We start from the raw sequence: 16,053 nt of genomic DNA, 5'->3' as shown, positions 1-16,053 counted from the left end.
AGCCTGATATGGAGGGGCGCCCATTCAGCTATAAGGACCCGGTGACAGGATTAGCGACCTGTTCCAGGAATTGTGAGCTTTAGAAGCAGATAAAAGTCTGCCTTAGCACACCACAAGATGCAGGGAGAGAATAGAAGGAGATATGGAGTTACTGGCAGATCAGTTGGGTGTATAGTTTTAAATACCAAGGTAGAGACCTCTTAATGCAGGTCTCGAAATAGCAACACACTCCTTCGCAAATACAGAAGCAGAACGTGAGGTCGAAACAGAGATAGAAGTATTGAAACAGCTTAGCATGTTCAAGTACAGTCAGAGGATGAAATAGGTACAAGTGAGCAATGACAGTCATCTCAATTGGAATACACAGGCAGAGTATTGAGATAGCTACAGACAGAGATACAGAGGCAGGTTTACAGGCTGTTTAATATACAGAGGCAGATAGGTACCAAGATTGAGATTAGGATGTGGAAATAGCTGACAGGTCAACTTCCATTAGGACAGCAGATAGACATGGAGATAGACATGGAGATAAAGCTTTGAATAAAGACCAGTAATTATAGTTCAGTACAGGCACAGGTAGAGATACAGAGAGACGGTAGAGGGGAGAAAAGCCATTTTAATTACAGATTTCAATAGATAAAGACAAATAAAAGTTTTGCAAACTGCGAGAGGAAACCAGGCATATCCAGGTAGAAATAAAACTAGAAAATGCTGAAAAAAATCAGGATTTCTGGCAGTAGAGGCAGAGAGATAGAGAGAGAGAGACAGAGTTAATATTTCAAGTCCAATATTGAGAGTGAAAGGGAGAAGGAGGTGTGACCTTTGGCTCAAACACTGAGTGGAGTTCGTGCCATGCCAAACTCAAGACCATACGAAGACACGAGCAAGGAACAGGAGTAGGCCATTCTGCCCCTCGAGCCTGCTCCGCCATTTTATAACCTCATGTCTGATCTGCCAGTGACCTCAAATCTCCGCCCTACCTACCCCAGATAACCTATCACGCCCCCACCCACAAGCCACACCCCCCCCCCCACCCCCTTTGCAACAATTTTCCCATCTCTGCCTTAAAAATATTCAAAGATCTTTCTTCCACTGCCTGTTAAGGAAGAGAATTCCGGACTTTGCATGTTCTCCCCGTGTCCGTGTGGGTTTCCTCCGGGTGCTCTGGTTCCCTCCCACAGCCTAAAAATGTGTAGCTTAAGTGGATTCACCATGCTAAATTGCTCTGCGGGGGACACCAATATTGTCAACCAGCTTGATTCGTAGATACAGGAGTTAGATACAAAGTAAAGCTCCCTCTACACTATCCCCATCAAACACTGCCACGACAGGTACAGCATGGGTTCGACATAGAGTAAAACACTCTCTGCACTGTCTCCAACAAACATTCCCAGGACAGGCACAGCACAGGGTTAGATACAGAGTAAAGCACTCTCTACACTGTCCCCATCAAACACTCCCAGGACAGGTACAGCACGGGGTTAGATACAGAGTAAAGCTCCCTCGACACTGTCCCCATCAAACACTCCCAGGACAGGGACAGCATGGGGTTAGATACAGAGTAAAGCTCCCTCTACACTGTCCCCATCAAACACTCCCACGACAGGTACAGCATGGGTTAGACATAGAGTAAAGCACTCTCCACACTGTCTCCAACAAACACTCCCAGGACAGGTACAGCACGGGGTTAGATGCAGAGTAAAGCTCCCTCGACACTGTCCCCATCAAACACTCCCAGGACAGGTACAGCACGGGGTTAGATACAGAGTAAAGCTCCCTCTACACTGTCCACATCAAACACTTCCACGACAGGTACAGCATTGGGTTAGACATAGAGTAAAGCACTCTCTACACTGTCTCCATCAAACACTCCCAGGACAGGTACAGCACAAGGTTACATGTAGGATAAAGCTCTCTCTATACCGTCCCCCATCAAACACTCCCAGGACAGGTACAGCACGGGGTTAGGTACAGAGTAAAGCTCTCTCTACACTGTCCCCATCAAACACTCCCAGGTCAGGTACAGAGAAAAGCTCCCTCGACACTGTCCCCATCAAACACTCCCAGGACAGGGACAGCACGGGGTTAGATACAGAGTAAAGCTCCCTCTACACTGTCCCCATCAAACACTCCCAGGACAGGTACAGCACGGGGTTAGATACAGAGTAAAGCTCCCTCTACACTGTCCACATCAAACACTCCCAGGACAGCTACAGCACAGGGTTGGATACAGAGTAAAGCTCCCTCTACACTATCCGCATCAAACACTCCCAGGACAGGTACAGCACGGGGTTAGATACAGAGTAAAGCTCTCTCTACACTGTCCCCCATTGAACACTCCCAGGACAGGTGCAGCACAGGGTTAGATACAGAGTAAAGCTCCCTCTACACTGTCCCCATCAAATACTCCCAGGACAGGTACAGCACGGGGTTAGATACAGTGTAAAGCACCCCCTATACTGTCCCCATCAAACACTCCCAGGACAGGTACAGCACGGGGTTAGATACAGATTAAAGCTCTCTCTACACTGTCCCCATCAAACACTCCCAGGACAGCACAGCACGGGGTTAGATACAGATTAAAGCTCTCTCTACACTGTCCCCATCAAACACTCCCAGGACAGCACAGCACGGGGTTAGAGATATCGAAATTCTCCCTCAATATTGCCTCCAAGTTCATGAGTAACATCTAACAGCCAAAGACGAGAACTCCCATTCCAAAGCCTCAATAAAGACCCTGAGCAACATGATCTTATTCTGGCCTCAATGCATATTATATTGTAGCAGGATATATACAAAATAAGCTACTTCAATACTGTCCGTCTGCATTCAAAAGGAAAGTAGGTGGGATCTTTGTTCCTGTTGGTTGATGTATATCCCGCCCACTCGCTGAAGACCTAAATAGGTACTTGTTTGGATGTAACGATTAGATGAATTGAAGAACTCTTTGATTTTGCTTTGTGAACAATGTTAGGTTCCAGCAGTTCTGGTGGTTTGATGCAGTCAGTGTTTTACACTGTTGCTTGGTGCAGATTGATCTTTACTTGCCAAGACTCATCTCAAAGGAAGATACACTGAACCTTGTAGGAAACAGTGATTGAGAATTTAGTTGCCAAGGTGGGCCGAGAGGAGGGGTGGGGCAATCATATGGTGATCGCAATGATTTCTCTGAATCATCTCCAGAAGTAACAACTTCTTTAGTCCCTCGTGTTGTGAGTACTACTACAGAAGATTTATTTCAAGCTGAGTAGCTTGATGATTGTGCCTTAGCTATTATACCATGTGAAAATGATACAGAATTAGTGCCATGAGAAGAAGTGTCTACCGAAGATCCAAATCATATCTCTAGGGTCAAGCACAGCCAAATTCCAGAATGTCCGAAACAACCAAAGAGGAACAGACATCCTCCTGATCGACTTTCTTCTTAACTGTGTGTCGTGATTAATGGTACATAGCACTGTGTCTAGACTATCATTGATTCAATGTATAAGATCACAGGGGTTTTTCACAGTAACTTCATTGCAGTGTTAATGTAAGCCTACTTGTGACACTAATAAATAAATAAGATCAGAGTGATTTGTTGTCATGACCACATAAGTAAAGGGGGAGGGGTATTATATATTTAAAAGAGTTGCAGGTTACTTTAAGAGCTGATCACATGATTTGATGGTGATATCATTAGTGTGTTGGCACGGCCTGCTGTTTAACTTTCAGTTTTGTATTCTGTGCTGAGCAGAGAGCAGCTCCTCAATAAAATCTGTTGTGCGATAGTTTGAAGCTATTGTGTGCAACCCAGGTCTTTGCTTTCTGTGTAAAACACGCAAAACCTAACATAGTTTGACACATCGTCTCACTGATTCGCTGGTCTAAGGTTCCTCCAATCCCAGAGAGGCTGTGCTAATGCGGCTGGTGGCTGCATGACCCTCCTCACTTCTCCTGCTGATGTAACCATAGATTGTCACTACAACACACTGCCATCACCTGATGGCAGCTGTTTCAAACTGCGGTGGCACAGTGGTATGTCATGGGACTAGTAATCCAGAGACCCAGGGTAATGCTCTGGGGACCCAGGTTCGAAACCCAACACGGCAGAAATTTGAGTTCACTAAGTTTCTGGATCAATGAAACGATGGTTCACTAATGCCCTTTTAGGGAAGGAAACCTGCCATCCCTCGCTGGTGTGACATACATGTGGCTGCAGACAAACCAGCAATGTAGTTGCCTCTTAAATGCCCTTTAAATGCCACATGGGCAATAAATACCAGACTAGACAGTGATGCCCACATCCCACTGAACTCATTATTGTTACAAGTTGTCTCTTTCCCTCTTTCAAAAGTATTGAATCTGCTTCCATGGATAACAGAGCATGATAGACATGTCAGATCAGCTGCGATCTTATTGAATGGCAGAGCAGGCTCGAATGGCCAACTCCTGCTCCCAACATACCCTGATACATCATAGAAAATAGATGGAAAAAAAGCATTGGTTGCTAGAGTCTGGGAAAAGGGTGCAGAGGCTAAAAGTGCAAGACTTGTTCTCTCAGTGGGTTGTGACTCTTTCCGGGAGAGGGGTGGAGGCGGGGACATTATTGGAAACTTTTAAGGGCAGAGGTAGATAGATTCTTGGCCAACAAGGAGGTCAAAGGTTATTGGGGGATGGGGGGGAAGGGTTGGGTCGATAGGAACGTGGAGCTGGCTTCACAATCCGATCACCAGGGTCTTCTCGAGTGATAGAGTAGGCTTGAGGCCTACCACTGCTCCTAGTTTGCATGTTCGTATTCAGGGGGGAGGGGTTTGTGAGTCACGAATCTGAGACCCACAGTTTCCTTTTGTTAACTTCAAGGAGAGGGTAGGTGGGCAATGAATGGGAACATAGAGTTAGCTGGAAGGTCATCCCCGCTCTTGTTAAGTTCCCGACTCAGAGGACTGAATGGCCTACTCGTGTCCCAGTTCCTCTTCAAGAGGAATTAGCAAAGAAGCACCTTGGAGGTCTAGATATCAATGAGGAGAGAAGGTGGCATGGTGGTAATGTCACTGGACTAGTAATCCAGAGGCCCTGACTAATGCTCTGGGGAGTAATGCAGGTTCGCATCCCACCATGGCAGCTGGTGGAATTTAAATCAATTAATAAGAAATGGTGACCATACAACTATTGATTGTCGTAAAAACCCATCTGTTTCACTAATGTCCTTTAGGGAAGGAAATGTACCGTCCTTAGCTGGTAGAATCATTACAGTGCAGGAGGAGGCCATTCGGTTTATCAAGCCTGCACCGATAACAATCCCACCCAGGCTCTATCCTTGTAACCCCACATATTTACCCTGCTCGTCCCCCTGACACTAAGGGGCAATTTAGCATGGCCAATCAACCTAACCCGCACATCTTAGGAAACCGGAGCACCCGGAGGAAACCCGCGCAGACACGGGGAGAACTTGCAAACTCCACACAGTGGCCAGAGGCTGGAATTGAACCCGGGTCCCTGGTGCTGCGAGGCACAGCGATGTGGTTGACTCTTAACTGCCCTCTGAAATGGCCTAACAAGCCACTCAGTTCAAGGGTGATTAGGGATGGGCAACAAATGCTGACACAGCCAGCGATGCCCATGTCCCACGAAAGGAGGTGACAATCCATAGGATAGATTGGAGAGGTCGGGAATGTTCTCCTTGGAGAGGAGAAGGCTAAGAAGGGGCAAGAGGTAGTGTAGTGGTGTTGTTGCTGGACTAGTAATGCAGAGACACAGAGTAATGCTCAAGGGCCTCCAGTTTAAATCCCAACAGTTGGTGAGATTTGATTCTAAAAAGGCCGTGCGATTCGATCAGAACCGTTCATTCAACCTTCCAATGAAAGGTGAGATCATATCTGCAAGAGTATACATTTGTGGTAAACAATATGAAAGGAGACGTTCATGTATATGGTGGCACGGTGGCACAGTGGTTAGCGCTGCTGCCTCACAGTGCCAGGGATCCGGGTTCAATTCTAGTCTTGGGTGACTGTCCATGTCGAGTTTGCACGCTCTCCCTGTGTCTGCGTGGGTTTCCTCCAGGTGCTCCGGTTTCCTCCCACAGTCCAAAGATGTGTAGGTTAGAGGGATTGGCCATGGTAAGTTGCCCCTTTGTGTACAAAGATGTGTAGATTAGGTGTATTAGCCATGGGAATTGCACAAGGTTATGGGGATAGGGCACAGGGGTTGGCCCTGAGTAAGATGCTCTCTTGGAGAGTCGGTTCAGACTCGATGGGCCGAATGACCTCCTTCTCCACTGTAGGGATTCTTTAAGAAGAGCAGATTTAATAGCGGTGTTCAAAATCGTGGACCAAGTAGATAGGAAGAAACTTCCCCACCCGTAAAAGGATCGCCGATGAGAGGGCCCAGATCTAAAGTGATTTGCAAAAAAAGCAAACATTATGTGTGGAAAAGGTTTTTCACACTGCGAGAGATTGGGGTCTGGAATGCACTGCCTGGAAGTCTGGTGGAGACAGCTTCAATAGAGGCATTGCAGAGGGCATTGGCTGATTATTTGAATTGAAACAATGTTCAGGACTACAGGGGAAAGGTAGGAGAATGGCACTAAGTCACAACGCTTGCTGGGACACCCGGCGCAGACACGATGGGCCAAATGGCCTCCTTCTGCGCCCTAACAGCTCTGTGACTTTGAGAATTCTTACAGAGGCGGCTGATGCTCGAATGACACTGCAAATTCTTTTGGAGGCTTTAAAAATCCCAAACGGGAATGTGGCGCAAAATCAGCGGCAACTGGAGAAAGGAGCGAATGAACGGATGGTCCTGCTAGCAAGGAGCTGGAGGAAGCAGGTTCAGGTGGGGAGATGCCAATATAGATCACTGTGCGGTAAAGATCTGGGCTACTCACCGGAGACTAGTGCTGGGAGACTCGGAGAACTGCGAGGAGAGAAAATGTTTGGCCTTGAGTGCTTGGACATCAAGGTGAAGATGGTGGGAGAATTATTTTTGTTTTCATCTTCATTTTTGCAAGGGACGCTGGCATGGCCAGCATTTGTTGCCCATCCCTAATTGCCCTCGGTGGCTTGCTTGGGCCGTTTCTAAGGGGCAATTAAGAGTCAAGCATATCTCTGTAGGGTGCTGGAGTTACATGTAGGCCGCACTGGGTAAGGAATCAGAATTCCTTGCCCCCATCAACCAACGAGATGGGTCTTTTTTCATGATAGTTACATGGTCACCATTTCTGAGGCTACCTTTCAGTCATCCGTTGGATTTAAATTCCATGGTAGGATTTGAACACCAACCTTCCCAGAGAGTTGGTTTACGAAGCCAGCGATGTTACCACCGTCTCCCCGCTGGACACCGCCTCCACCCCCTGCACTCCCCCCGCGATCATCCTGTGACTTTGCCTGTTGAGGAACCTGTTCCTCCATCTTCCCACCCGCCCCCAGAGAAAATGAATCCTGTCAATACTCCAAGTCGCTGATCCCTCCTTGAGGCGACTTCAACAATCTCCGAATCATGCTCGCCACACTGAAGACAGTTAAAACCCCAGGGCAGACCCAGCCCACCCTCTCCCTCCGCATTGCATCTTCCTCGAGTAAACCCAACAAGTCAAGAGGGGGGAAAAAGAAAGAGAAAGGGCAGCTCCGAGATCGAAATGTTTCATAGTTTTCACAGTTACAAAAGGTCCCGGAAGGCACAACTCAGCCTCGAGAGGGGGGGGAGGGGGGGGAGGAACTTTACATGATCCGAGCGGGCGGATGAGGGAAGGAGACCACCCCCCTTTTGCGGCCCTCAAGCATCATCTGTCAATGGCTGTGTTCAGTAAGGGGTGAATCTGTTGTACCCTCCGCGATACAGGCCAGCCTGGAATCAGACAAAGGAACAAGCTGGTTAGCAGTCACGACGGAGAGATTCAGGAACAAGGCCACAGGAAAGCACACAGGTATCCAAAGGCGGCAGACCCCCCCCATTGTGAGAGCCACACACTCATAGAATCATAGAATCCCTACAGTGCCGAAGGAGGCGATTCAGCCCATCGGGTCTGCACTGACTGTCTGACAGAGCATCTGACCCAGGCCCACCACCCCCCCCCCCCCCACATCCCCCCTCCCCACCCACCCAATCCCCACCCCATCCCCCCCGCCCTATTTCCACCACCACACCAATTTACCTCACTCATCACCCTAACATACACATCTTTGGACACTAAGCGACAATTTAGCATGGCCAATCCACCTAACCTATACATCTTTGGACACTAAGGGACAATTTAGCATGGCCAATCCACCTAACCTACACATCTTTGGACACTAAAGGACAATTTAGCATGTCCAATCCCCCAACCTACACATCTTTGGACGCTAAGGGGCAATTTACCATGGCCAATCCAATCCTGAGGAGCAGAACTGTGTACGGTTGTCCAAGTGTGGTCTAACCTAGGGATATGGAGACTGGGACTTTGTACAGTGCTCCAAGTGTGGTCTAACTGAGGGATACAGAGAGCAGAACCGTGTACATTGCTCAAAGTGTGGTCTAACTGAAAGATACCGAGGCTGGAATTGTGCACAGTGCTCCAAGTGTGGTCTCACCGGGAGGTACAGAGACTGAAACTGTGCATGGTGCTCCAAGTGTGGTCTGACAAAGGCATACAGAAGGCTGGAACTGTGCCCCCAGTGTGGTCGAACCGAGGTTGGATACAAATTGGATACAAATTCTACATCATATTTCTGTACGTCAATTCTATTGCTCTAACAATGAATGTCAAGTTTTTTGTTTGATGGAATTGTTGATGTTTCAGTACTAACTGAATAGACTGGATCTCCTTTTTCTAGAAAAGAGAAAGCTGTGGTGGGAGGAGGCGGGGTGACCTGATACAGCTTGGTAAGATTGCAAAGTCTGTTTTGATTGGACTGATGTGGAGATGCCGGCGTTGGACTGGGGTAGACAAAGTAAGGAGTCTAACAACACCAGGTTAAAGTCCAACAGGTTTATTTGGTAGCAAACGCCACTCGCTTTCAGAGCATTGCTCCTTCGTCAGGTGAGTGGAAGATCTGCTCATAAACAACAAACAGGGCATATAAAGACACAAACTCAATTTACAGAATAATGAATAATGATGAATAATGAATAATACGTTGATTGGACTGACACAGAAGTGTTTCCAACAGGAAGCGAGACCTGAACTAGGGGGGCCATTAGTCTCAGACACTCACAAATCCAATCGGGGGACATTCAGGAGAATCTCCAGAGAGGCAGGGCCTGGGTTAAAGATGCTCTGTGTGGCACGGTGGCACAGCGGTTAGCACTGCTGCCTCACTGCGCCAGGGACCCGGGTTCGATTCCCGGCTTGGGTCACTGTCTGTGTGGAGTCTGCATGTTCTCCCCATGTCTGCGTGGGTTTCCTCCGGGTGCTCCGGTTTCCTCCCACAGTCCAAATGGCATGCTGGTTAGGTGGATTAGCCATGCTAAGTTCTCCCTCAGTTTACCTAAACAGGCGCCAGAGTGTGGCAACTAGGGGATTTTCATAGTAACTTCACTGCAGTGTTAATGCAAGCATACTTGCGACACTAATAAATAAACTTAAACTGTCGGAGAGTCAGTGCAGTCTTGGTGGACTGAATGACCTCCTTTGCACTGTGGGGATTCGATGGAATCTCCTGTTGTGGTGAATACCATAGACACGTTTAACGGAAAGCGTGTTAAGTACAAGAGGGCGACAGGAATGAGATTGGTTTTATTCATTGATGGGATGTGGGCATCACTGGTTGGGCCCAGCATTTATTGCCCATCCCTAATTGCCCTTTGAGAAGATGGCGGGGAACTACCTTCTTGAACCCACTGCAGTCCCTGTGGCGCAGGCTCGGATGCGAGTTAAAATCACAAGCTGATCTACAATGACCAAGTTTTCATTGGATGGTGGAGTGGGCTGAATGGCCTGCTGTTGACCCTATCTCTTAGCTTATGAACAGTCTGATACAGTATGAGGAGGGCACTCACCACTGTTCCGACACCATAGGTGGTAGCAGGTCCCAACGCGTGATGGTAGGGGTCAGTCGTTGTGTACACTCTGCCATACCTGAAAGCATTAAGCAGAAGAATTTCGCACAAATCCCATCAACTCTGAATGAACATCAAAATTCAGGGCCACTCGGGCTAAAATTTAAGCTGCCTGTCAATGAAACATTCATATTGTCTACATATTATATTTCTGGTGGATGGACACCTCAGCATCAGCCTGAGGCCAATGGAACTAACATTCGCATCACACAAGTGTCAGGGCAATGACCATCTCCAACAAGAGGGAATCTAATCATCACCCCTTGGCATTCAGTAACATTACCATCGCCAAATCCCCCCGCTATCAACATCTAGAGGGTTACCATTGACCAGAAACTCAACTGGACCCAGCCATATAAATACAGTGGCTACCACAGCAGGTCAGTGGTTGGGAATTCTTGGGTGAATAACTCACCTCTGAACTAAAGCCTGTCCACCATCTACAAGGACACAAGTCAGAAGTTTGATGGAATACTCCCCGCTTGCCTGAATGGGTGCAGCTTCACCAGCATTCAAGAAGCTCGACACCATCCAGGACAAAGCAGCCCCACTTGATGGCACCACATCCACAAACATTCACTCCCTCCACCACCAACGAACAGTGCCAGCAGTGTGTACTATCTACAAAGATGCACTGCAGCAACTCACCAAAGCTCCTTAGGCAGGCAGAACCTCCAAACCCATCTAGAAAGACAAGAGCAGCAGATACCTGGGGCCACCACCAGCTGGAGGTTCCCCTCCAAGCCACTCACCATCCTGACTTGGAAATGTATCGCCTTTCTCTCAATTAATAAAAAATCTGGAATTGGAAAGCCAGTCTAAGTAATGGTGACCATGAAACTATCAGCAATTGTTAAAAATCCATCTGTTCACTAAAGTCCCTTTAGGAAGGAAATCTGCCATCCTTATCTGGTCTGGCCTACATGTGAGTCCACACCCACCTCAATGCTGATCCTAACAGTCCTCTGAAATGACCCAGGAAGCAAATCAGTTCAAGGGCCATTGTCTGTGTGGCGTCTGCACGTTCTCCCCGTGTCTGCATGGGTTTCCTCTGGTGCTCTGGTTTCCTCCCACACTCCAAAGATGTGCAGGTTAGGTGGATTGGCCATGCTAAGTTGCCCCCTAGTGTCCAAAGGTATGCAGGCAAGGTGGATTGACCATGCTAAATTGCCCCTTAGTGTCCAAAGATGCGTAGGTTAGGTGAATTGGCCATGGCAAATTGCCCCTTAATGTCCAAAGATGTGTAGGTTAGGTGGATTGGCCATGCTAAATTGCCCCTTAGTGTCCAAAGATGTGCAGGTTAGGTGGATTAGCCAGGCTAAATTGCCCGCTAGTGTCCAAAGGTGTGTAGATTTGGTGGATTAGCCATGCTAAATGTTTGGGGTTTTGGTGATAGGTTGGGGCAGGGGGGGGAGAGGGTCTGGGTGGGATTCTCTTTCAGAGAGTGAGTGCGGACTCAATGGGCCAAATGGCCTCATTCTGCACTGTAGGGATTCTCTGGTTTATTTCCTTTCCTCAAGGACCTGAGTGAGCCAGAAGGCTTTCTACAACAATCGAAATGGTTTCATGGGTCACCTTTGGAATGTTTTAACTCCAGGTTTGTATTGATTTCAAACTCAGCCGTATTGGGATTTGAACCCTGGGTTTCCGGAGCCTTCCGCTGGCTCACCAAACCTTCACAATTAAATTGACAAGAGATTAACGTGGCACCCGAGGCATGGAGGGGCTGAATGGCCTCCTCCTAATTCCCAACCCCATAATTCCGTTCATGTCTAAAACAAACGATTGGGGCTGTTTCTTCAGCAAGGTCAGAATGGAGGTGACAGGTCGAGGCTGGCACGAGAGGTTGGCAGAGAGGAGCTTACCCGTCGCTGTAGGTGGTGGTGGCAGCTGCAGGTTGGGCCACTCGGTACGTGGCGTAGCCACCCTGAAAGAACAGCAAGAGATAAGCGGCACATCAAGAGGCAGGGGAGGGACAGAGAAACAGAGACCGAGAGAAAGAAAACAGAGCTGTTAGAGACAGAGGCAGATAGACTGGGAGAAAGATGCAGGGCAGAAGAATAAGAGGGAGAGGGGATTCAGAGGGCGGGACAGAGGAATCAGAGATAGGGAGAGGCGTTATAGACTAAATGGCACAGTTCAAAGAGGGTGCAAGACCTGAGGGAGCGTTCGATCTTTGAATGTGGCGGAACATATTGCGAGAGTTGGTTAGCAAAGCATACAGGGTCAGCCTTCATTAGTAGAGGCATTGAGTGCAAAAGCCGGGAGCTTTGGCACAGTTGCACAATGGTTAGCACTGCTGCCTCACAGCACCAGGGACCCACGTTCAATTGCATAAGAACATAAGAACTAGGAGCAGGAGTAGGCAATTTGCCCCTCGAACCTGCACTGCCATTCAATAAGATCATGGCTGACCTTTTCATGGACTCAGCTCCACTTACCTGCCTGCTTCCATAACCCTGAAACCCTTTACTGTTCAAAAATTTATCTATCTTTGCCTTAAAAACATTCAATGAGGTCGCCTCAACTGCTTCACTGGGCAGGGAATTCCATGGATTCACAACCCTTTGTATAACGAAGTTCCTCCTCAACTCAGTCCTAAATCTGCTCCCCTTTATTTTGAGGCTATGTCCCCAAGTTCTGGTTTCACCCGCCAGTGGAAACAACTTCCCTGCTTCTATCTTATCTATTCTCTTCATGATCCTATATGTTTCTATAAGATCTCCCTTCATTCTTCTCAAATTGCAATGAGTATAGCCCCAGTCTACTCAGCCTCTCCTCATAAGCCAACCCTCTCAACCTAATGAATCTCCTCTGCACCCCCTCCAGTGTCAGTACATCCTTTCTCAATTCCGGCCTCGGGTCACTGTCTGTGGTTAGGTGAATTGGCCATTGAAAATGCGCGGGGTCATGGGGATAAGGTAGAGGGGAGGGCCTGGGAGAGTCGGTGCTAAGTCGATGAGCTGAATGGCCTCTTTCTGCATTTTAAAAGTGCTGTGGATTCTATGGAATGTTCATACAGCTCTGATTCGGCCTTTGTGTCCAGTACTGGTCTCCACACGATAGGGAGGATGTGAGGGCACTCGAGAGGGTGCAGAGAGAGGGCGATTTCCCAGAATGTTTCCAGGGACAAGGGGGTTTTGGCCACAAGGTTAGGGCTGGAGTTGCTGAGGTTGACCTCCTTGGAGCAGAAGAGATGAAGGGGAGATTTGATAGAGGCATGCGAGATTACAACAGGCCTGGATGAGGTTGACAAGGAGGAAAGCCTTAGTTTATAGGATGATGTGCATGGGCTGGTCAAATAGGCAGAACAGTGGCCAATGGAATTTAACCCTGAAAAGTCTGAGCTGATACACTTTGGGCAGACTAACAAGGCACGAGAATACACAGTAAGCAGTAGAAAGCTCGGACACACAGAGGATCAGAGGGAGCTTGGGGGGCATGTCCATAGGTCCTTGAAGGCAGCAAGACTGATAGATAAAGTGGTTCAGAAACATATGGGGATACTTGCCTTTATTAACCGAGGTATAGAATACAAGAGCAGGGAGGTTATGATGGAGCTGTGTAAGACCATAAGACCATAAGACATAGGAGCGGAAGTAAGCCCATTCGGCCCATCGAGTCCACTCCACCATTCAATCATGGTTGATTTCAACTCCATTTACCCGCTCTCTCCCCATAGCCCTTAATTCCTCGAGAAATCAAGAATTTAACAATTTCTGTCTTGAAGACGCTCAACGTCTCGGCCTCCACAACCCTCTGTGGCAATGAATTCCACAGACCCACCACTCTCTGGCTGAAGAAATTTCTCCTCATCTCTGTTCTAAAGTGACTCCCTTTTATTCTAAGGCTGTGCCCCCGCGTCCTAGTCTCCCCTGTTAATGGAAACAACTTCCCTACGTCCATCCTATCTAAGCCGTTCATTATCTTGTAAGTTTCTATCAGATCTCCCCTCAACCTCCTAAACTCCAACGAATACAATCCCACGATCCTCAGACGTTCATCGTATGTCAGGCCTACCATTCCTGGGATCATCCGTGTGAATCTCCGCTGGACCCGCTCCAGTGCCAGTATGTCCTTCCTGAGGTGTGGGGCCCAAAATTGCTCACAGTACTCCAAATGGGGCCTAACCAGTGCTTTATAAAGCCTCAGAAGTACATCCCTGCTTTTGTATTCCAAGCCTCTTGAGATAAATGACAACATTACATTTGCTTTCTTAATTACGGACTCAACCTGCAAGTTTACCTTTAGAGAATCCTGGACTAGGACTCCCAAGTCCCTTTGCACTTTAGCATTATGAATTTTGTCACCGTTTAGAAAATAGTCCATGTCTCTATTCTTTTTTCCAAAGTGTACGACCTCGCACTTGCCCACGTTGAATTTCATCTAGCCACAGCTAGAGAACTGTGTACAGTTCTGGTTGCCACACACTATAGGAAGGATGTGATTGCACTAGAGAGGGTGCAGAGGAGGTTCACCAGGATGTTGCCTGGGCTGGAGTGTTTCAGCTATGAAGGGAAGCTGGTTAGGCCGGGGTTGTTTTCGCGAGAGCAGAGAAAGCTGAGGGAGGAATCTGATTGAGGTGTACAAAATTATGAGGGACGTAGATAGGGGAGATATGAAGAAACTTTTCCCCTCAGTACAGGGGTCAATAACCGGGGGGGCAGAGATTTAAGGTGAGGGGCAGGAGATTTTGAGGGGATTTGAGGAAAAACATTGTCACCCAGAGGCTGATGGGAATCGGGAGCTCACTGCCTGAAAGGGTGGTGGAGGTGGGAACCACCACAACATTTAAAAAGTGTTTAGAAAAGCACTTGAAACACCACAGCATACAAGGCTACGGAGCAAGTGCTGGGAATGGGATTAGAATAGATAGGTGCTGGATGGCCAACACTGACAGAATGGGGTGAAGGGCCTCTTTCGGTGCTGGAAAACCCTATGACTCTCTGACAAAGGAAAGTCATTCTCTTCAGCGAATGGCAGAGGACAAAGATTTAAGGATCTGGGTGAGAGTTACAGGGGCGCCGTGAGGAGGAATTACTTTGAACAGGGCAACTGGTAATGAGCTGCGACTAGAAGGTTGGTAGAAAGGGAGACAATGAACAATTTCAAAAGGAAATTGGTTAGGAAATTGTTATGTAGTCCAGCGTCAAGGTGCTGTGTAGCGAGCCATGTAAAGTGATCTGGAGGAGGTTACAGAGGTAGGGAGGAAGAGGGGGAGGGATTTGAACAGGCGGATGAGAATTGTAGGGGCTGGAGGAGGTTACAGAGGTAGGGAGGAGGGGGGGGAGGGATTTGAACAGGAGGATGAGAATTGTAGAGGCTGGAGGAGGTTACAGAGATAGGGAGGGAGGGGCAAGGCAGGGATTTGAACAGGAGGATGAGAATTGTCGGGGCTGGAAGAAGTTACAGAGATAGGGAGGGAGAACGAGTGAGGGAGGGATTTGAACAGGAGGTTGAGAATTATAAAATTGAGGTGTTGCTGAAGTCAGTGTCAGTCAGCGAAGCGATACGGAGTGACGGGGAAGGGGACTTGCTGTGAGTTAGGTTTTCCGATACAGGGTATTGGATAATCTCAGGGATGTGGAGGTTACAATGGGGAGGGTGGGAGTGTGCGATGGAGAAACAGACCAAACATGAGAGAAAAGAAGAAAGACATTGTGAACCTTAAAAATATCTTCATTTTCACAGGGATTGAGAAGCCAATAAAGACTGAGAGAGCGAGAGAGATGGAATGTGGGAGAGACGAGGAGAAGGAGAACTAGAAAGAGATGATGCCTCAACAGGCAGACACTGAGCGAGAGAGGGGGAGAGATCAGAGTGAGAGAGAGAAAGATGACCAGAAAAGAGAGAGAAAGGTAGAGAAAAAGACAGAGGGAGAAAGACAAAGCAAGATGGAGAGAGAGAAAAAAAGACAGAGGTACTGTGAGAGATAAGAGTGAGAGACAGGCGGAGAGAAAGGAAAAGGGAGAGAGAGAGTGACAGAGACTGAAAGAGAAGAAGTGAGAGAAAGACAGAGATAAAGAGGAGATAAAA

The 16,053-nt window shown here is 47.9% G+C and overlaps 1 protein-coding gene across 1 annotated transcript in view; it reads right to left on the bottom strand.

The window, feature by feature from the left end:
- Nucleotides 1–272: 272 nt before the first annotated feature.
- LOC144493871 (RNA binding protein fox-1 homolog 3-like) overlaps nucleotides 273–16,053 on the bottom strand; it is a 59,882-nt gene continuing 44,101 nt past the window's right edge. Inside the window, exons 10-12 of the mRNA XM_078213445.1 lie at nucleotides 11,883–11,944; nucleotides 9,958–10,036; nucleotides 273–7,824 (exon numbers count right to left, since the gene is read on the bottom strand). Coding sequence (XP_078069571.1) covers nucleotides 7,780–7,824; nucleotides 9,958–10,036; nucleotides 11,883–11,944 — 186 coding nt within the window. The 3' untranslated portion in view covers nucleotides 273–7,779. The remainder of the gene's footprint in view (nucleotides 7,825–9,957; nucleotides 10,037–11,882; nucleotides 11,945–16,053) is intronic.

Source organism: Mustelus asterias, chromosome 5 (genome assembly GCF_964213995.1).
Source record: "Mustelus asterias chromosome 5, sMusAst1.hap1.1, whole genome shotgun sequence".
NCBI classification, from domain to species: Eukaryota; Metazoa; Chordata; class Chondrichthyes; order Carcharhiniformes; family Triakidae; genus Mustelus; species Mustelus asterias.
Note: the sequence above shows the minus strand (reverse complement) of the source record. Positions and strands in the feature narration are given on the sequence as shown.